This window comes from Neomonachus schauinslandi, chromosome 11, assembly GCF_002201575.2.
Source record: "Neomonachus schauinslandi chromosome 11, ASM220157v2, whole genome shotgun sequence".
In the NCBI taxonomy this organism is placed as follows: domain Eukaryota; kingdom Metazoa; phylum Chordata; class Mammalia; order Carnivora; family Phocidae; genus Neomonachus; species Neomonachus schauinslandi.
In genome coordinates, this window is record NC_058413.1 from 67,778,464 (window position 1) to 67,801,060 (window position 22,597).

At 38.2% G+C, this 22,597-nt stretch overlaps 1 protein-coding gene across 1 annotated transcript in view; it reads right to left on the reverse strand.

Moving 5' to 3' along the window:
* The window catches only part of GRM5 (glutamate metabotropic receptor 5), a 576,450-nt gene that overhangs the window by 53,541 nt on the left and 500,312 nt on the right, over window positions 1–22,597 (reverse strand). The window contains exon 8 of the mRNA XM_021679107.2: window positions 4,453–5,392. Within this exon, the coding sequence (XP_021534782.1) occupies window positions 4,453–5,392 (940 nt within the window). The remainder of the gene's footprint in view (window positions 1–4,452; window positions 5,393–22,597) is intronic.

Below are 22,597 nucleotides of genomic sequence, written 5' to 3' on the forward strand. Positions count from 1 at the left end.
CATTTATTGAGTGCTTTCTGTGTGTTAATACTAAGGATTTAACACATATCGCTTCATTTACTCTCACAACAGGGATCATTATCTACCATTTTACAGTTGAGGAAACAGACTGGTGTACCTTGTTCAAATTCACACTTCTAGATTTGAATCCACGTGTGGCTCCAGAGCCAGATCTATACACTAGTTTGCTATATTTGCATCTACTGTCTCTACGTCCACTGCTCCAAGAGTGTGTCCTAACTTTTGGAAACACAGTCACTATAACCTTGAGAGGTATTACTTTCATTCTAACGTATGCAATTCATGTCATCTTTAAAATGGAGCCCTAGCTGTCTGCCATGAGATGCCTTTTCAAACAGGGCCCAGACCCAGTCTGGGTTTATAGTAGCTTGCCTCTCCATGTAACAGATGGAAGAAAGCAGAACCAGGCTGGGCCTAGCATAGCAGCTGCTTCTCTCCAAAGACCTACAGTCAGAGATCTAAGTTAACTATTTAAGCTCCCTGTAAATCCCAATAGATGGGCTCATTGGCATATTACAGAATTCAAGCCTGAGAAGCCCAACTAATGAAGGTAATTTAGATTAAAATGTGAAAGTATTAGAAGCATCCAAGTTCACTTCTTTCCCCATTATTTAAGTCCTAGAGATAGATAATGTGATACACACTGGACTTTATAAACTAAAAGGGAAGATAAATCCATATATAACCAGTTATATCTTACAATGTGATAAATACCATATTAACATTCTGAACATCTTGATGTTGGATCACGGAAAAAAATTACTTAGTGTGAGAGCCCCTGGGAAACCTAGAGGAAAATAATTTTAGTTTGGATCTAAATTATTTTGTAGGATTATAGCTAAAAGAGGGTGGCTGGTAGGGAATGTGTGTGATGCAAGGGTACTATAGCTTTTTCTGGCCTTTCTTCTCCATATTAAAGGTAGGTTCCAGCAAAAAAGAAGTCACTATATAATCAGACTGTAGCCTGTCTCAGCCATAATAGACCAGCATTTGCCAGAACTAAGTACAGGAAACTCAACAAGTGCCAAAGGTCCCTCCTCACTATCTTTGATATTCTAATACCCAAACGTACTGACTGCAAAATCCAGTCATCAAGGACTACATGGCTCTGTAGGGAAAACAAGTTAAAATATTGCCAAAAATCCCGAGAATTTCTGTTTCCTATTTGCACTATCAGTAAATTTTGTTATTTATATTGCCCCTTATTTACTAAAGTAGAGAGGAAATAGTTGAAAATAGTAACCTAATGTAACTAGAGGTATGTTAGAATTGTAGCAAAACATGAGATCAATGGATGGGATTGATGACCTGATTCGTGAGGAGAAACTGAGGACCACGGGAGTGCAGGGGATACTTGTAATAGAGATCACAGTAGGGTTCATGTTATGAAAGGTAGTAGAACCACTAGGGGATAGTAGTATGCACACCTGAACACAAGCAAGAAATACCCCCCACATTCCTACCTTTCCAAATTTATTTGCTCAATAAATATACCAAAGATTATCTTGTCTTCTATGCATCTAGTGCCCTTCTTGGTACTTCCAGACACTGGAGGCACAGTGATGACAAGGGAGACAAGGCTCCCATTCCTAAGGAGCTCACCTTGCTTAAATTAGGACAAAGGGTGTGTTCTATAATCTGGCAAGGAACTAGACCATGTCAAAATGGAAATGCTCTGGAAAGGTCAGGCTGTGTAATCAATGTGTCTATAGACCTATACTGCGTTTTACAATGCTCTCTCTGTTATTAGGATTATCCTGGTTGCATTCCTGACACAGAGACTTTCAAGGGTGGAAGAAGACTGACAATTGTTAACGTAGTTAAAAATAACAGCAAACACACACTTACGAAGTGCTTACTGCATGGCATATACTTTACATGTATTTTCTCATGGTAGATGAACCATGAGAGACTATGGACTCTGAGAAACAAACTGAGGGTTTCAGAGGGGAGGGGTGTGTGGTGATGGGTTAGCCTGGTGATGGGTATTAAGGAGGGCACATATTGCATGGAGCACTGGGTGTTATATGAAAACAATGAATCATGGAACACTACATCAAAAACTAATGATGTACTGTATGGTGACTAACATAATAAAAAAATACTTTACATGTGTTTACTCATTTAGTCTTACAACCCTGTATGAAGGCTGTGTTTCATTATGTCCATTCATCAGAGGACGAAAGCAAGGCATAGAGAGGCTAAGGGATGTGCCTACGGTTCCACAGCTGGTAGGTGATGCTGCCAATATTCAGTCCCAGAGCTGCCTGACTCTGTACTCTGACACCTTCAGTAAAGTATCTACTGTGTACCTGGCCTTTACGCATATATTGTTTCTTTCACTCTTTACAATCCTCTGAGGCAGGTGATATGATCTCAGTTTGGCAGATGAAGAAACTCAGACTCAGAGAGAAGAATGGCAGCGCCACGGTTCAGACTCAGGAGAAAGTGGCTACAAAGTCAGTGCTTTTCCCCATCGCTCCACACTGTCTAAGGAGCCTGTCTGAAGGGAGTGTTTGGATTGCTTCGGCACAGGCTCACAATTCCACCCCTCTCACAGCCTGTTTGTATTACCTATCAGGATGCCTTGGAAGGTTTTATTTGAAGAGAGAGTTTGGTAAAAGAGAAGTCTGGAAAATAAATCTTCTTAGACAAAATAAAAGGCTGATCTTGCAGAAGTTTCAGGAAGAAAACATTCAAAGGGGAGTCAGGAAAGCAGATGGAAAATATTCTGGCAGTTTAGAGAGATGAAAGGCCTTCTGTGGATAGACCATGACATTGCCACGATTTATTGAAGAAATAGAAGACACAGTTATTTGCCCCAAGATTTACAATTTAGTTAAATACCTTGCTCAGTGTACACGGAAAGAGATGAGAAGCATACAGGAATTAGAAAAAAAATTAAAAGAGGCAAGGATACAAGTTAATAACACAAATAAATTAAGCTATGTGATTAAGTACCTTATGAGTGCTTTTCAATCCTCAGAAGACACAGTATCTTTACCATCACTATTATTCAGGATTTGAAGAATTAGGGCTGATGGAAAGGTGGGACTTTCCATGCAGGCTAAATTATGGCATAAGAGAATTGTTCAAGAAATAATATTTAGCTATTTATCTTCCATTTGAAAGATGTTTATCTTTCATTTATTTATCAGGCTTTATGAAAATTGTAAAATCTCTGTAGAGTAAGCAGATGATATCCTGACTAGCTCTTCTGATAGGTACTTCTTAAATGGAGGGAGTCCTTATTCCCAGGAACAATCTATATAGCCTTTTTAATACCTCCAAATTTGTTCCCAAGCCACCAATAAGATGATCTCATTGCCCCCATGTTGGGAAGTTATTAGTTGTACTAATTTCACATCCGCCCCTCACAGAGGCCACAGTCTTCTCTTCCCCTGAGAAGCAGGGAAGGAGAAGTGGTTACTAGCCAGGCTTACCACTAGCATAAGTCTGAGCACCTATTTGAGATGATAGGTTACACTTCAAGTTCTTAAAATTTGTCATATAGGTCTCTGGGACAGCATGGAATATGGCAATCTATGCTACCAGTATTCTCTAGATGTTTATTAAAGATACAGATCTCAACTGGCTAAAAAAAAAATGATCTCATTGCCTTCTGAAATGCCTTAGGAGGTATTTACCACATAAGGAAGTCCCTCGTGGTGGGGGAATTATTGGCTGATGGCTCCAGATTCTTTTCAGATGGGACTTGACCCTTAAGTACTACCTGAGATACTAAACTTGAAGGGAGGGGTGGGACTGTGGGCAACAGAGAAAACAGGAAACTAGCTAGTTGTTGTGGAAGATTATATGCAAGGTCACTTTTGCCTCGTTCAGATACTTAGTTATTTCCCAAAGAGTTCAGGTTGCCCATTAGGAACTAAAACATGGAGTCTACATTCGCATGTCTCTATGGGATGGGCAGTCAAAGGGCTCTTCTGGGCCTGGGAAAGTTCAGGCACACAGCGCAGCCAGATACATAAGGCTCGTGGCACCCTGTGCTCAGCATAATCTTCTGTGTTAACAATAACCTTCTCTACTCTGTTCTGGTGAATTAGAATTTGGTCCACGATGTATTTCTGTCCCCTCAGGACCTGGAGGTCCTTGCCTTGGCTTAATGACTTAACTGTACTCTCCCTGCCCTTTTGGACCTCATTTCCTTTCTGCTGAAACTCTGCTTTTTTTTTTTTTTTTTTTTTTTAATCCCAACTTCTCTGTCTCTGGCTTTGGCATAAGTAACTGGGGCCACATCCAATTAACCCCACAAAAACCATTCAGTGAGAATACCCAAGACCCCTTTCCCCACACCCTGCCTCCCAGAGTTTAATTCACTCACATATTTTCCATTTAAAAGACCCAGGAAGCAAATGCCATTGCTTCAGCTATAGGGGCCAGTGCCCCACAACAACCCTCCACAACTTTTACCTTAGGGTTTCCCCAGAGGAGCCCCTCCTCTTCCACAGGTTGACCAGGCTGCTGGATCTGCTGGCTGCTGAGGATGACTTGCCATCCCCCACATGCATGCGCACCACGGTAGATGTGGTGAAGGCGCTGCGCACATTTCTCTCTGGTTTGGCCAGGATGATGTACACCTTCGGTACAAACATGCAGCCCAGTGCCACTGTGGCACTGAGACTGACTGAGAAACACATGGTGATGATTTTGTAGTTGCTGCCAAAGTAGATTGGCACAAAGGCCAGCCATATAATGCAGGTGGTGTACATTGTGAAGGCGATATACTTGGCCTCGTTGAAGTTAGCTGGAACATTCCTGGTCTTGAACGCATAGAAGGTACAGCTCAAAATCAGCAAACCATTGTATCCAAGAGGAGTGACAACACCTAGGTTGGTGGTATTACAGATCAGGTAGACCTCTCGAATGCTTGGGTAGTCGTGCATTATATCAGGAGGCTCCATTATAAAGAGGGCAACGATGATGCCCAACTGAATGCATATAAGAATGAAAGCAATCACCAGCTGGGCACAGGCACTCATGAACCTGGGCTTTTTGGTACAGATCTTCTTCTTGCTGCCAGCCAGGATCCTTGCAATACGATTGGTCTTGGTCACAAGGGCTGAGTAGCTCATGGCTGGGGAAAGACCAATACCAATTCTCTGAAGGTAGCAATAAATCTGTTTGGGCTTTGCAATGAGGCAGAAGGTACATAAGTAACCCAGGCAGATGCCAGCAAGGATGATATAGCAGAGTTCCCTGCTGGAGGACTTGACTACTGGTGTATCACGGTAAATGATGAAGACTGCAGTGACAAACAGGGTGGCTAGCAGGCCGAGGCAAGCAAACACCACAGCTGCAATGGGCTCAGGGTCACCCCAGCGGAGATACTGTACTGGGATCAAGTCACAACCTGCAGAGACACAGACACATATCAAAAAAAAGGGAAGGAACATTTACTTGGGTCCACCTAAGTAAACCGCCTAAGTTACAAGCAGCTGCTTATGACCCTTTCACTTTGACTCCAATCTACCTTTCTAATCTCGGTATCCTATGCTACTCAGTTCTTCATATATTCATTCATAAATATATATTTTTATAATATCACATACCCTGTGATAGGAGCTGTTCTAGGTTCTGAAAACAAAATGGTGAAGACCTTGCTCCCTGCTCTCCTAAGAAATAACTGGGGAGGGAGTGCTTCTAAATAATTACTTACAGCTGTGATAAGGGCCACTAAGAAGGACAGCATGATTCCTAATGTAGTCTGTGGGAGCAATCAAAGCCTCCTTCAACAGCATTGAGCAAATGGAAGTGTTGTTTTGATAAGTTTGGGCATCCAGTAGGTTTGGCACATGGAGATTAATTGTAAGGAAAGAGCTTGGGGGAACTGGAGGCATGAAAGGAGGCCGCCGTACAGGTGGGATGAATGGCCTAGATAAGGCTGGGAGGTAGGCAGGAAGGGATCTTGCAGGGCAGAGAGGCCTAGATCAATAGGAAATCATTGGAGGGATCTATATACAGGAGAGGAAAGACATGGTCAGATCTATTTTAAACACTCTTGGTTGCTGTGTGCATCTGGGATGAGATAAAGGTGTAGACAGATTTGAGTATTATTTGAAGCAATATAAAGAGTTTAAGTGGGTGTGGGGCTCCTTGAGAGGTCAAGACATCAAGGATGACCAACATTGGATCCATCTATGCTGTCCTTGAATCCACTGTATACAAAGGTTAGGATTTGCAGAGAATTGTATGGTTCCAATGTTACAGAAGAGAAGATACTTTATTAAAAAAGGGGGGCAGCAAAGGCAAAGTGACCCCAAAGGCAAACAATTGGTCTGTGTGGGAAGTGCCAACACTCCAAAAATTATTCTTGACTCATGGCTTGCAGGTTTTTATATCACTTCATTACACATCAGAAAAAAAATGACAAAACTTGGCATCATTTGGGCTATGTACCTTCTTTTCACATTTCTTTACGATAGTGATTCTCAAACTTGGCTGCACACTGGAATCACCCAGAGACATTTAAAAAAATACTGTGGCCTGGGTCTCACTGTCAGAGTTTCTGATTTAACTGGCCTGGACATCAGGATTTTTAACAGACACTCCAAGTGATTCTAAACATGCAGCCAAAGTTGAGAACCACTACTCTAGAAGGGTCATTTGTGTGTGTGTGTGTGTGTGTGTGTGTGTGTGTGTGTGTAAAGTAGCATTTGTTACATTTAACAGAAACATAGAAATAAAGAAACTGTATTGAGTGAGCAGGAAGGGAGTTAAACAATCTGGAGCATTGGATATTTAAGGAACAAGGCAGAGATAACTAATTGTCTGCAAATATCCATTCTCCCCTTTATTCTCAGCAACAGATCTCTAATTTCATTTGGGGCTGGTAAAGGGTGCAGCTACACTACATTTTCCAGCAACCCTTGCAGTCAGAGGTGCTATGTGACTAGGTTTTAGCCAGAAAGATGTAAGCAGGGAACTCCTTATAGAAAAATGACTCATATTGGAGAATATGCTTTTTGCCCTTCCTGGCTTTCTCCTTCTCCTGCCTGGAATATAAAGGTGGTGGCTAGAGCTCCAGCAGTTATCTTGGAATATAAGGTAACTTTAAGGACAGAAAATGTGTTCTGAGTTTTGGAAGAGAATCCCTGTTAACCATGGAATCACTGACTAGCTCTAGACTACAGACCTCATATTTGCCTTGTTTAAGCTACTTCCACCCCCTCCCTGATATATGTAGCCAAACCAAATCCTAACTGGTACAGGTATAAGATTTTCCTATTAAATTCCCATATTTCACAATAAAGGTGTTGGAGTAAGAGGCTTTGAATATACCAAAGTTACTTGGAGGTAAGGGAGACAACAATAAGTAATGATAGCAAAGAAGCATGTGGTTCTTTTCAAAATATGTCTAAGGGCAGCTTTTGTAAAAAGGAAAGGAAATATTCTCTGTCCCTTATTTCTGCCTGCCAGTCTCTTTCTTCAAGATCTCAGACTTCAAATAGTACCATTAGTTTATTGTTAAAGTCATTATGGGTTTAATGGGATTTGTGAGTTAGCCTAGGATCTTCAGCACACTTTACAGAATTGTTTCTATGGGAAAATGCAGTCTTATTTTAAAAATCTGTGTGTTTAGAGGCCCCTGGATAGCCAAGTTGGTTAAGCATCTGACTCTTGATTTTGGCTCAGGTCATGATCTCAAGGTCATGAGATCGAGCTCTGCATCGGGCTCCAAGCTAGGCATGGAGCCTGCTTAAGATTTTCTCTCTACCCCCCTCTCTAAAACAAAACAAAACAAAACAAAAATAAATAAACAAAACCCCTGTGTATTTAATATTGAAACAAGGTGCTTTTAACTTAAAAAAATGTGGATCGCCCAGATTAAATATGAGACTGTCATTTTACATAATGTTATTAATTATAAATAAACACATATCTCATTGCTAATGAAGATAGCTGTATCCTTATTTTTAGGCAACTGTGTTCACATATGAGGCTTATATGTTGGAATTCAGTTTCTGAAATTTTAGTATACCATGGGGTTTAGCTTCGTATTTATAGATTTGCTCCTTGTAGAGACTATTTTACAATAGGAAAGTATGGATTAATCAATCATTCCTATCTCTATTCTTCCATAACTTTTATTTAGAACAGTGATGTGACAATGAAATTTATTATCTACTGTAGTTAATTCTAATGGGGCTTGTTTCCCCTCGTAAGTCATGAGCTGCTAATACCCACAGTAACTTACTGACATAGGAAACAGGTTATGTGGTGCGTGAAGTGGGAATCCTTTCATTAGCTAAAAAGAATCAGCTGAAAAAAATGTATAAATGTTTACTTTAAAGGCTTTCGTTTTACTCCTTTTTCTCTGCTGTTCTGCCAAATCTTAATTGCTTTTATCCAGATGTAATTAGCACCCTAATCCTAAATGTTTTGCATATGACCGCACTCACCACTATTTTTACATCAAATATATTCTTGAACTCTTCCTATGTAACCCATTAACATCATGTGTGAAACTAAAGAAAATGCCATTAGATATATTTGTTGGAAGAAATGTGCACAAGGCATGCTTCTAATGTGATGTGATATTGTCACAAATTTGCCAGAATTTATACGTTCAAATGTATGTTTTTTCATTTAATGTGAACCACTCAAAAGGCTTTATGTTTAGTTTAATGATGCTGCCATTGCACAAAATACTTTTGTAACTATTCTCTTGGAATAGCAAATTGGATTCTGATTAGAGTGTTATAATCACTGAATCTTATAATTGATTAAGTTCTTAGAGTTTCCAAGAACGGATGTGCATCACAATCACTTGTGGCGTCTACAAAAATACAATCCAAGGGTCTAACTCAGGAGATTTTGAATCAGTGCATTTTGAATCAGGACAAAGGAATCTTATTTTGAAAAAGTAAGCTTAATGACTATACAACTGATCCTTGGTTGGCAACCCAATGTTAGACTATCAGACTGACTTCTTATCCAGTGTGTGAATGTCTTCTTTGATAATTCCAAGGTGTGATCACCCACACTGTAGCTAAGACTTTGAACTATATTGTCTCAAGGCCAAGATTAGTGGTGGGGGAAGATAGATCAGAAAGGCAGGAGGTCAGGATGGCAAGTGGAGACTGGAGGTGAATAAATTGGTCAGAAGGCTATCACAAGAGGATAGTCCTGGGATGATGGGGCAAAACTAAGTCATTGTACTGAAGAAAACATTGATCTGGGAAAGACATTTTAGAGCTGGAATTGAAAGAAATTATGAAGTAGACAGAAGCATCAGGAGAGGGGCTTCTAACCAAGTTGATAGCAATGCTAATAAAATAACTAAGATGAGGGCTGTAGGAAGAAAAGGGTCACATTTTATGGGGATGATATCTAGTTCCAATTTGGACATGTTGTGTTTGAAATGTCTATGATTACTGAGTAGGTGGAAGCAGAGGTTTAGAAGAGATATCAGGGTGGCAGTTATAGCTTTAGGAATCAGGTGGAAATAAGAGACATAAAAATAAATACAATTAATGAGGAAATTCACAGAGAGCAGAGCTGAGAAGTCTGGCTTAACACCAATATTAAGGAATAGCAGAGGAAGAGTGTATGTCAGGGAAGACATAGGTAGACCAGCTAGAAGGAAAGAAGTGTATCAGAAGCCAAAGAGAAGTGGTCAAGTGGATGGCCCACCATATCCTTCTCCAGCAATATCACTACAACTTTTCTTTTCTTTTTTTTTTTAAATCCTTGCCCAGAGGGCTGGAAAAAAGTTGTGAGCTTCAGGTTTGCAGATATCTCACAGAACATATTCTTCCAAATCTTGGAATAATGTTAATTTTATTATGATATAAATTTAAATCCTCATTGACTACTACCTCTGCTGTGTGCCTTGGTTTACAAACATCTGAATGTCCTGTTATTCTTCCCAAATCCTTCTTTATTTCCTTCTGTGAATTACTGGGCATTTTCTCCCTTAATGTTTGTTTTTTAATTCCTGTTTCCTTCTTAGTGTAATGGTAAGTTACTGGAAGTGCTCTTAGTGTACTGGTCAATTACTACATATTGGAAGGGTATATAGAAGTTAAATAAGAATAGAGTATATATATTTTATAGATTTAGAATAAATTTAATCAGTTGAGCATATGTTATGTTTTAGATTAAAGAATCTTGATAATGTCAATGAAGTTCCCTCCTAGCAAGCATATTAGAGTTTCACAGACGGTACACAACATTGCAGCTCTTTCTAGAATTGCAGATGATCAGTAGAATAGAAAACCAAGACCTATTTTCTGATAACATCTATTTAAATAGCTACCCATTTCTCATTTTCCTCCTCTTTCATGCTTGATCCTTATTCTATTGTTCTCTAGTATAATCTATGCTTTCCTACCTTGAAGTGATAAATATTGAAAATAAAAGTTTTTTTTTTAAAGGGAAAGTGAACTGCCAAAACTATATTATCCACACTCATCCTGTGATTCCACCAATGTGTTTTCCATACCTCTAACAGGAGAATGGATGGTCCACTGATTTCCTGGACACCTAAAAACAATATGACTGCTCAGTAATAACTGGTACTCATGCTTATCATTTGGGTATTAGTCTTAAAGGATTAATATTCCTGTGGTTAATAGTTCCTAGACTATTGTATTTTCAAGTCCTGTTCCAGATGTCTTTTTAGGCAGAAGGAATGAGGAGTCAAAGACCTTAGGATGGATACCTGATATTCTATAAGTCAGCTAGGCAGGAACTCCTTAACAAGTTCCATATTTTTGGAGGAAGGGAAGGTTGCTGCGAATCTCTGAGAATCAGATGTATGTGTTCCCAGCTGCTGATCAGGCCATTTCAGGTGTACAAAACCGATATGGGGCCATTGTGGGACTATACTTTGATACCTGAGCAGTAGATCTGCCCAGAGTACAAGGTGTTGACTGGTGACAAACATCATGCTTGCTTTCAGTCTGTTCCATCCATAGACCATTTGTCTGTCTTTACTCCTGTCTTTACTTGTCTAGATTTTGATTTCTAGGATGTTGAGCTATCAGAGGAATGCAGACTCAGAATTCTTTCTGAATTGTCCATATCCCTGAAAATAATCTCTTCACATAGCCTGAGCTAAAGTTTCTTTTTTCTTTATCACTTCCATGGTTTAGAATAATTGGAAGTGGTGTGTGTGTGTGTGTGTGTGTGTGTGTGTGTGATATTTAGGTACCATATTTTTCTTTGTAGCATTTACTATAACATCACCTATTTTGTGTGTATGAGAGAGAGAGAGAGAGAGAGAGTGTGAGTATATTGTTAAGGTCTATCCTCCTTCCTTGACTATAACACTCTGATGTTAGGGAATTTGTCTCTTTTGCTCACAAATGGATCCCTGGTACTGAGCACAGTGCCTTACTCATATTAACATAGCAATTAACAAATTAGTATATATACCATACAGTCAAAGTTTATAATTTTCATCCTGGGGTATGGATCAAGTCATTCTCAGCAAACCTTTTTCATTGCCTTTAAGAAGTTCCTAGTTACAGAATTCTTAGTTACCATTACAGATAGGTACATTACACCTGAATTTTAGAGTAAAGATTCTGGTAACCAGAGAGAGCAAAACTAAGTAAGTACCTCAAAAGCTTACTTCTGCCTAGAGGTGACCTGTTTCACATTAGAAATATTCCTGGTACTAACTTGGCAATGATGGCAAAAATGTTTTATGATTGACTGATTAATCTCACTCTGAGTAATTCATGGATCTGGGAAGCATGGGTAGAGGAAAGAGAAAGGCAGTAGACAGCAGTCATTCTTTAACAAGTGCCACCTAACTAGAAAGTTCAGATTCACTCTTCTCAAAAAGGCTGTTAATTGCAACATGTTTTACTTTAGGCCAGGAAAAAAAAAGTCCTCATTGAGGAAAGCTTATTCTAGAGTTAATTGATTTTTACTATTACGTTATCATAAAACAAAACATACCATGATTACTCCCTGATTTAGTCTGTATCCAAAATGTTGGATAAGTTTTATCTGAAACTGCCTCAATAGGAAGCTACCTCATTCCTGCTTATTGAAGCATTACAAAAAGGAGGAAACTAACATTTATTGAGTGCCTACTACATGTCAGGTATTATCCTAGGTATTTTAGTAATCTTCATAATCAACAAGTAAGGTAAGTATCATTAATTCTGTTTTACAGAAGAACAGTATAAAGTTTTTTTTTTAAGGATTTTATTTATTTATTTGAGACAGAGAGAATGAGAGAGACAGCACATGAAAGGGGGGAGGGTCAGAGGGAGAAGCAGGCTCCCCGCCAAGCAGGGAGCCTGGTGCGGGACTTGATCCAGGGACTCCAGGATCATGACCTGAGCTGAAGGCAGTCACTTAACCAACTGAGCCACCCAGGCGCCCTGGGAACAGTATAAAATTTGATATGCTAACTTATTGGGGCTGAGATTAAAATCCTGTGGGATTTTTGATTGATTGGTTGACTGACTGATGCTGTATCAGGAGAGGCAAACGGATCAAGTGCCTCTTTGAAAGGGGTCTTGAGTCTACTTAGTAGGAAAGAGAATCATGAATGATTAACAGTGTCTGCCCATGGGCTAGGAGGGGCCAGTGGTAGCATACATATTTGATATTTGTTATCCTAACAGAAGGCCATGCCCCCTTCCTGAGAAAATCTCACTGGTTCACACTCATCAGCAATGTCCTCATCCTGGCACATATGTCCTGAGTTGCTGGGCCAGAGACCCTGATTGTTGCTTTTGTGTTCCTAAAGTTTTTTAGTGTAGACATTTTCTTGAATGGGCACTGGATCCTCACGGGTGACAAGAACAAGGATTGATTGTGGGACATTTCTAAGATTGCCACACAGGGGACTCACAGCCATCCACTTATAATTGGACCCAGCCTATATCAAGCCCTTCATGGTTTATTAAATATTTGTGTTTTAGATTCCCTTAATAAAATCCCTTCAGAGAGCTGACAACTCAGGGCTGTAGCTTTTATTTAGTTTTCATTTTTTGTTCTTTTTTTATTGGTTACATTTTATAGGGGAGTTTGAAATTGTATGCAAAGATTTATTTCATAATTAAAGCATAAAGGATGGTTTAATGGGACTGCAGGGTGCTAAGGGGAAGGATTATCACAGATGCACATTTATAGGGAACAGCTTTGAAAAATATGGCTTCTGGTCATACTGCAGATGAAGAAGGGAGGAAAAACACAGCATAGGAATTTCAGTAGTAAAATGTGCTGACTGGAATACTTTTGAGCCATTTTTACCTTTCCCCTCTCCCTTTTTGCTAGCCAACTCCCCCTTTCTCTTTCATTTGCCAGATCCTCTGAGCATGGCTGTGGCTTTTCTGATCTCCTGAGCCCAAAGGACAGGTCCCTCCCAGGTGGTCAGCCTCTGGGCCTGGGCCTATCACCGTGCTCACACCACACTGTTTTGCACACAATAGCACAACCTTCATGCTCACAGTGAGTGTGCAGTATCTGTCTTACCCGGTTGGACTGTGAACAATTTGAGAGCAGGGGGCCATGCCTTTGCTTTTGTACTGTGCTTGACACACAACAGGGAGCAAAACAGTTGAATGAATGCCTGATTACATTAAAGAAGAGGAGGGACTACTGAAGAATCAGGAGACAGGCACTTCATTTTCAGCTTGCACACAACTATTTCCTGTGAATATGAGGCTTTTACTCTATTTGTGTCTCAATTTTCCTGCACATGAAACAGAAATAATGCAGAATTCCATTCCTTTCTCTTCCCTATAACGAGACCTTTGATCTTGAGAAACCTTGGAGAAGAATTCACATAAGAGAAATTGAAGACTGATTACCTGAAAAGCATGAGTGAAGCAATTTCTCGGGACTGAGTCTATAAAAGGCTTAAAACTTTTTTTGTGTTTTACTAGAATAAAACACTACAGTCATCCCTTTAAAACCAATAGACTCTCAATAAAGTTTTACATAGATATTTTCAGCTCTAATGAGTGTTTTACAATTAATTTATATCTCTTTCTATTAAAATTATGGCTTGCCAGACCCCTTCCTCTGGTTTTAGTCAGACTCTTACAATATTTTTCAAATAGTCTACATACTAAAAGGCATTTTCCTCCTATGTGGCTGGTCTTCCATCGAAATGTTCAGAGGCTTTCTGATTTTATGACTCAGAGCTTTTGTAGGCCCCACAGTATTCCTTCTGTGTTCCCACAGACCCTGTCACATGGTCTTGATTATTTGGTCTTGACCTTGGAGACATAAGAAGAGTGTTCTAAGGCCTGGGTTTACATTACCTTAACTAAGGCTGATTGCAAAATCTCATGTATATTCTGCCATAGATTTTACCTCTCGTTTCTCTTCCCAAGCCGACTAATTCCTGAATTTTAAGTGTCATAATATTTAAGTATTTCTTAATTGAGCCACTGGTATATATGTTATTAACTAAAATGCTCATGTTTACTATAAGAAGAAAATATAGGAACAGACCCCACCCATATATAAATGCATAAGGACCAAGATTAATGTCTAGTCTTACCATTAAAGAGAATAAAAATGTTCACCTAGCTCAACTAGAGCACGTCACTCACTTCTCAGTTGAGCGCACATTAGCAAGGCACTTGGCCCACACCACGATGATACAAAGACAATCATTTATTCCTTTAAAATGTTGGCTTGGTCAAACACTCAGGGTCTTTGACTCTACTCTTCTAGGCACTTATATCTTCTTCAATACCCCACATTCTACTAGGTAGGCACCATTACTTCATACATTTTTAATGAAGAGAACTGAGGTAAGATTGGACGTGGAGAGCATCTGGAGGGAACCACAGTAGGAGAAGAATAGATGTGGAAAACAGAAGAAATGTAAAGAAAAGGGTGAAAGGCAGAAGTCAGATGTGCAGAGGCCTATCTCTACAGCCTTGTGATAGAATGTCATAAGAGCATTATAATATTTCTGGCAATTACTGCTGAGAGCTCAAATGGGAAGTCATTTGAGGAAGCTTTAGGAAGGAAGATAATACCTTCCTGCCTACATCTCAAGGATTAGACCGAGGACCATATAAAATAACATGCGACTTGAAAAGTGGTGTGATATTATGAAGTGAGAAAAGGAGGAAAAAGAGAAGTGTATGCATAAAATGGTAGTGACTCAACATCTGCTAAATTGCCTGTGTGTTTTATTAGATTGTCCTATGTTCTTCTGGGGAAAAGCCAGGCCTATTTCATCTTTCTCGCCTTTTATATATACACAGCCCCAAGTAAATGGTATTATATTGTCTTAAATTGTTTGTAAGTACAAGGCAGCACATATGTTCTCAGAATTTTTCACTTAATGTGATTTTTAAGAGGTGGCAAGTAGGAGACATTTATCTGTTTCATATTACTCATATAATATACCACTGTTTATGAAGCATTTTCCGAGTGGGTTAGATAATGTAGTGGTAGGCACTGTGTTATAATGTTTTATGTTATTGGGGGGAAATGTGATAATTTATTTTGGGTAAGCTATATTTATCAAGAACTGAACTCAATGAAACCACATTATTTTCTTCAGTCTGGTTATATCAGAGTGGTTTTTGACCACGAGGACATTGTTTTTAGCCAGACCACAAATTTATCACTGGGAAGAATACAGTGCACATTTTTCATTGCATGGTTTCTGGCAAGATGAAAATTGGCTTATGTTCTCTTTGAGACTTGTTTTGAGAAGTTCCATTGAGAGAGGGCCTTTTAGCAATTTCATTTTTCCTGGCACAAATGGTGTTATGTTTATAAATATATCATCTTTTTGACTTCTCTGGTGGGGTAAACAAATTTATCAGTTAATGAAAATTGAGAAATTGGAAGAGTAAGAAGGCATTTTATAATTTTTCGATGCCTGAGCCCTGGAATTTCACTTAAAAAAACCATTGTTCTTTACAGCATTAACTAAAACAGCTTCATCAAGCTCACTATTTGAAAAAGACCACTGCACACAATTTTTCATTGCATTTTAGAGATCCTCCAGAAGGAATCCAGCGATTCATGCTCATTTCCATATTGCCTACAGCATCGTATCAAGGAAAAAGCTAAGAGTTTTACAGTAAGACTTGAACCTTATTTCTGTTACTTACTGTGTGACCACAAGCACAGATATTTTACATTTGCAACCTCAGTTTTCTGTAAAATGGAGATAATGATTCCAATCTTTCTGGAGGATAAAGAGGATTATTTAGCACCTGTTACAATGGGTGACAGGCACTCTCTACATGGAAATTTGTTTCCTTCTATTCTGTAATTTATTTCTTCAGCAAATATTTATTATCTTCTTTGTTCTAGGAACTTGATATTCCAAGGTGAACAAAATAGGCAAGAAAAAAAAAACCTACTTTAGCTTAGGTATATTGACAATATGCATAAAATCAGTAAAAATAAATTAATACATAAACAACATAATAGAATGAAAATTATATATGAAATGGAGAAAATAGGAGGTAGAAGAGGGTAAGGAGGGACAACTGATAGTATTAAACAAGTTGCCCAGGGTAGACATTTGAGCAAGGACTTGGAGGAAGGAAGGATAATAGTATATGTGTCTGGGGTGGAGCATTCCAGCAGAGAACAGCTAGGGCAATGACCCTAGGACAAGAGCCTTCTAGGTGTTTTAACAGAACTAAAGAAGGACAAATGTGTTAGAGGGAGGGGAAGATGAAGTGAAGGGAAAGTATTCTAGAGATATAACAAAGGACCAGATTATATAGAACATAAATTTGTAAGGACTTTGAATGAGATAGGAAACCATTGTAGTTTCTTAGACAATGGAGTAACATGATCTGGCTTACTTTCCAAAAAGTTATCTCTGCCTGGGGTGTTAAGAAGTAGCTGTAGGTAGGGGCAAGAATAGAATCAGGGAGACTATTTAGGAGCTTATTTCGGTAGTAAAGGTAATTAATGATGATTACTAGGACCAGGGATCTTACAGTGGAGGTAGTGAGAAGTGGTAGAATTCTGTTTGAAGATTCAGTGGGATTTTCTGATTGACTGATTAAAGGATATGAGAGGAATCAAAAGATGATTCTAAAGTTATTGGCTTGAGCTACTGAAAAAATGGATTTGCCATCTGGTGAAATATAGCAGCCTTGGGGATCAGGAAGGCAAAGACCTGGTTTGCATCTTTGGAAATGTAGAATTTGAGATATCTATTAGACATTCAAATAAATACGTCAGGTAGGCAGTTGAATATTCAAGTTTGGAGATTAGAAGGGATGTCTGGGCTATATATCTAAATTCAGAAATTTCTTCAATGTATAACTGAGAACAATAACATGAGACTGGGTAAGGTCACCAATGAAGCAAATGTAGATAGAAAAGACTTAGCCCTGAGATACTACAAAACTTTATCCTTAGCTTTATTTCAAACACAAAGCTGGATATAAATGTAAAAATACTGAGGGCAATAGATGCTAGATCCCTTTGGGGAAGATTAAAAAATCTTTTTCCTCTTGTGATTGAGAAAAATAGCAGAAGTGGATAATGATGTCTTCAATGAAACCAGAAAACCCTTGATTACAGAGAGTGGTTTAAAAAAGCGGGGGAGGTGGTGCCTGGGTGACTCAGTCGGTTGAGCATCTGACTCTTGATCTCTCATGTCTTGGTCTTGGTCATTAGTTCAAGCCCAAAATGCCTTTTAGTATTGTTATGGCTCATGACTACTTTTCTGGGGTTTCCAGATCACTGTTAACCTGCATAATCCATTCATTTAGAATCAGAAAGCCTAAAAAGATAATCTGAGTGACCTTAAAAGAAATGTTCATAATAGTTCAACAATGTTCACAATAGTTCAACAATGCCTATTCTGTGCCATGCACTGGGCTAGATAGTTATTGATTTAAAGGATCTTACTGTCAAATGTGGAAGACACTCAATAGAGAGAGGTTGGAACTTTTTCCAAATTTTCTCATTCATCCATCTTCAATCAATCAATCTCTATATTCATTTCTTATCACTATATATTTTTTAAACTTTATTAACACTAGACTGATAATATAATTGAACTGTTAACAGGTCCTAACTCCTTGTACACTATTTCATCTCCTCAATAGTTCTTTGAACTAGTTACTACTATTACCTTCATTTTATGTAAGAAGTTGAAGTTCAGAGAAGGAAATTTATTTACGTAAAGTCACACAGTGAATCACTGGCAGAGTATAGATTTGAACATAGATATGTTTGACTCCAAAGCCTCTTGATTTAAACCACTATGCTATTGGAAGATTATAAAGATGAATTGTTGCAGACATGTCATGCACACAGCCAAAATTCTCATCTGCATTTTTTAAACTACATTTGTCATAAATTCACCTTCCTCAGATTGTATTGGTGTTTATGTAGCAAACTTAAGAAAAATCTAGAAAGTGCTTAGTGACCTGGGAATTCCATTGTTAAACAAAGTAGTCTCTTACACCTGGTCACCATTATGAAGTTTGGTCTTTAGAAAAGGATAGTCCCCAGGCATCTAGGAGGCTCAGTTGGTTAAGGTCTGCCTTTGACTCATGAGTGTGCTCTCTCTCAAATAAATAATAAAATCTTTAAAAAAAAGAAAGAAGAGGGTAGTTCCCATAATATCAGCTTTGTTAGAAAGGTGAATGTGAAATAGTGCTTCACTTGCCCCTGAATGGCTTTGTGATATTGGAAAAAATATTTTCAGAAACATACATTCCGAGATATGACATGTAACATTCCTTTGCGTCTTTTCTTTCTGTTTGAAAATTCCTCTCCCTTTTACCTGGTTAACTTCTCATTTCACATTCATTGATTCCATTTCCTTCCAGAAGGTACCACCAAACTGCCAAGATCTGGTTAATTTTCTCTTCTCAATGCTCCTTTAGTAATTTACTAATTAACTATTTACTCTCATCCTAACACTTTCCTTCCTCCTTATTTTTTTTTTTAAGATTTTATTGGTTTATTTGACAGAAAGAGAGAGAGTGAGAGCAGGAATACAAGGGGAGCAGGAGAGAGAGAAGCAGGCTTCCTGTCGAGCAGGGAGCCCAATGCAGGTTTCGATCCCAGGACCCTGGGATCATGACCTGAGCCAAAGGCAGACGCTTAATGACTGAGCCACCCAGGTGCCCCTTTCCTTCCTCCTTGGTTTCTTTCCTTTGTTTATTCGTTCATTCTCTTATTTCCTCTTCTCTCTTATATTCTTTCAGTGGACAGACATTAAATCAATTTCTCCTATATGCTGGGCATACTTAATATATTACATTAAAATGGCCTTTTTATTAATACATTTGTCTGCCCAGGCCCTGGGATACTTGAGGGTAGGATCTGTGTCTCCATGATCACTGTCTGTCCCATGCCCAGTGTTATGTTTGCACCTACTTCAAACTATTTGCTCACGACTACTATCATGTGTCACCGGTGAACCTGGCATTATAGTTCCTTTATAGCATATATCATAGGTTATCTCTTAATGCAATTACTTTTTTTTTAAATTTTTATTTTTTGACAGTGAGAGAGACAGTGAGAGAGGGAAACAAGCAGGGGGAGTGGGAGACAGAGAAGCAGGTCAACCCTCTTCTGTTAAGGACATTTGATTCTATATAAATGGAAATTCAGGCACCTTCCATTTACATCTCTATCGATAGTACTTTGCACAGTTGACAACACTGTAGAAACTTGATAAAAGACCTTTTGTTGAATGAATGATAGAATAACCAGCTGGTATAACATATGTTCCTATTCAAATTACTACCTAACCTAGAAGCCAAGAAATTAGAGGTCACCATTTATGAAAACCTGTTCTGTGTTTAATATTAACAGGAACTATTTATTATAATCATAATGATAAAAATAAACCAATTTCTCAACTAAACTCATAACAGATCTCTCCTAGAGAATCAGAAGCAAATAATATTTAATACATGGCAAGGATTTTTTTACCCCTTTCCTCATCCAAATTAAATTGTAATAAACAGGCAGCATATTTTAAGCACATTTGAAATGAAAATATCACAGCAACTTTGAGATAATTAACATGTGACCAGCTTGAAAGCTGAATTTTTTTCTTTTCTATAATTTCTGGATAATATGGGACTCCAAAATATGCTGGTGGAGAAAGGAAGGTCGTGTAGCATAAAACAGTAAAATCACAGTACTTAGGCTTGATTTTCCACTAGTTTTGTCAATTAGTCACTAGTTTGAACAATTTACAGAATCTTCCTGGTCTTAATTAATTCAATTATAAAATAGCAATATCTACCTTGTAGGATTCAAAAGGATAATGCTTAAGATAGTTATAATTATTGGTAGTGAAAATCAATCTTCCCTATATTTTTTAAAATGTACTTATTTATTAAAAGGCAAAAAAAAGTCCCAAGAAAAGGGGACAAACTGAGGAACACAAATGAAGTAATTATTTTAAGAAGAGAGTAGCTGAAATGCCAGAGTTATAAAACTTGAGTGGTTAGTCCCCTTGGAGCTCATCCTCCAATCCCTCCCAGGTTCCCACCAACTCCTTTTTGTTTGACTCTCTTCTCCTTTTCTCCCTTAATGATGATACAAAAGTTCCCACCTCCAAAGCAATTAGGTAACTCAGGGAACCAAAGAAACTTCCAAAAGAATGTTCCTATTGACATTAAAATGTTGATATGCCCTGCCTTCCCTCTATTTTACAGCTCTGCATTGAAAATAAATAAGATACACTTCCTTATAAGTGAAAAGCAGGAAATCATTATAACTTCCTGTCATAAAGCTTCTCATTGAGTTACTTTCTGGAAAGTCATTTTGTTTTTGCTTTTTCCTTTCAGTTAGTTTGTTTGAAGGTTGCCAGACTGGCAAATCCACCTGAAAGGGTTTCCCGTGGCTTTGGCTTTACACAGAGGAGCCAAAGATCTGATACTTTTAACCAATCCCAAATTCTTTGAGAGAAACAAATTAAAGATTCTTTCTAGGACAGTTTTTGCATTTATGTGGTGGGGAATGGTGTGCAATGAAAAAGTTGTCTTGGCAGAAGCTTTTAAGGAATTCTCTAAATACTGAACCCCAATTGTTGCTTTCCACTAGTTTTCCCTCCTTCCTTGATCAAACCAGACTAGACTGCAGTTGCACTCTTCTCTCAGGGAAACAATTACCTTCTCCTTTTGTTTTTAATTCCTAATCAGATCTCTCTGTTGCTCTTTTTTCCCCACCACATCATCATAGTCCAAACCATAGATTCACATTGTGATTTGCAAAATTTCATTCCTGTGGTTTTTCTCTTATCCTCCTTTTAAAATCCCCACTTTAATCTTCATTTTTAAATTGTATCTTTCAGTATTCAATATATGAATAGCTCAAATAGTATGAAGTAATTTAAGTTCTAAAGATTGTAAACATGCAGGGAATTAGAGAACAAACATAAAAAAATCCAGACTTAACAAATGGCAATATTTTGTCGTAATTGTTTCAAATTACACACACACAGCTTTCGGAAAAAATTGAAACCTCTTTTGTAACTCCCATCTGACTCCCTCCCTTCTCTCTCTCCAGATGAAACCACTGTTCTGAAATCATGTTTTAAAAAATATTCACTCTTTACATTGTGACTATTTGAATGATATTTATAAGAGCAGTCCACCATGATTGCGTTAACTTCCTTATTCAGTTTTTGGACATTACTGGAGATGGTAATTGCCTTGTTCCAAACTATTTTTTCCACTAGAATGTAAACATCATAAAGGCAGAGAATTTTATGTTTTAGTCATGGAAATATTTTCAGCCCTTAGAACATTGCCTGGGGCAGAGGAAGTGCTAGGTATATATTGGTCGAACAAATGACTAACTGATTCAATAATGATTTTTAATTTCCCTTAGAATAAACTTCAAACTATTTACCATGGCTTACAAAGGCCTCCAAGAGTTGGCCTCTGCCTAGCTTGTCTGTCTCATTCATTCCCTCTACCCCAAAATCTCTGTTCCTCCTTAGTTCTTATATTCTATGCTCCAAACACTCTTCTCTCTCATTTTAGTTTGGCCAACTTCCACCTTTCCTTTAATTCTTGCATGTCCAGTGTTCATGGAAGAAGCAAACTTAAAACTCATCTAAGTTGCTTCCATTGATATAGGATCCTATGCCCTTGGGTGCTCTAACACTCAACATCTCACTATTCTCCATCAATATTTAGGATGATCATCTCTTTGAGGGCAGGGATCCCATTTATCCTATTCCTTGCTAATATAGACATCTGAAGAGTGTTAGACAAAGAATAACGACTTGCTGTCTCAATGAAAATAAGTTGGATTAGGGACATTGTCTGTTCTGTCCTCCTTCATTGTCCATTTTTAAATCTCCTTTTTTTTTCTTCTTCCTCCTGGTTTCCATGTCAGATTCTCTTTCTCTCTTTTTTTAATTCCTGGTTCCTGCCAATTTATAATAGCTATTAAGAATATGGCAGCTTAAATTTATTTTAATAGCCTTATTGATGGAAATATATTCTCATAACATAATCCAATATTATATGCATATATGTTTACACACACATATGTATATACGTGTATGAAAAAGTCACCCACAATCCTAGCACTCACAAACATCTTTTCCTACCAGTGAGTCATCTTCATTTCAGCCATCTATCATATGAATATATACAAA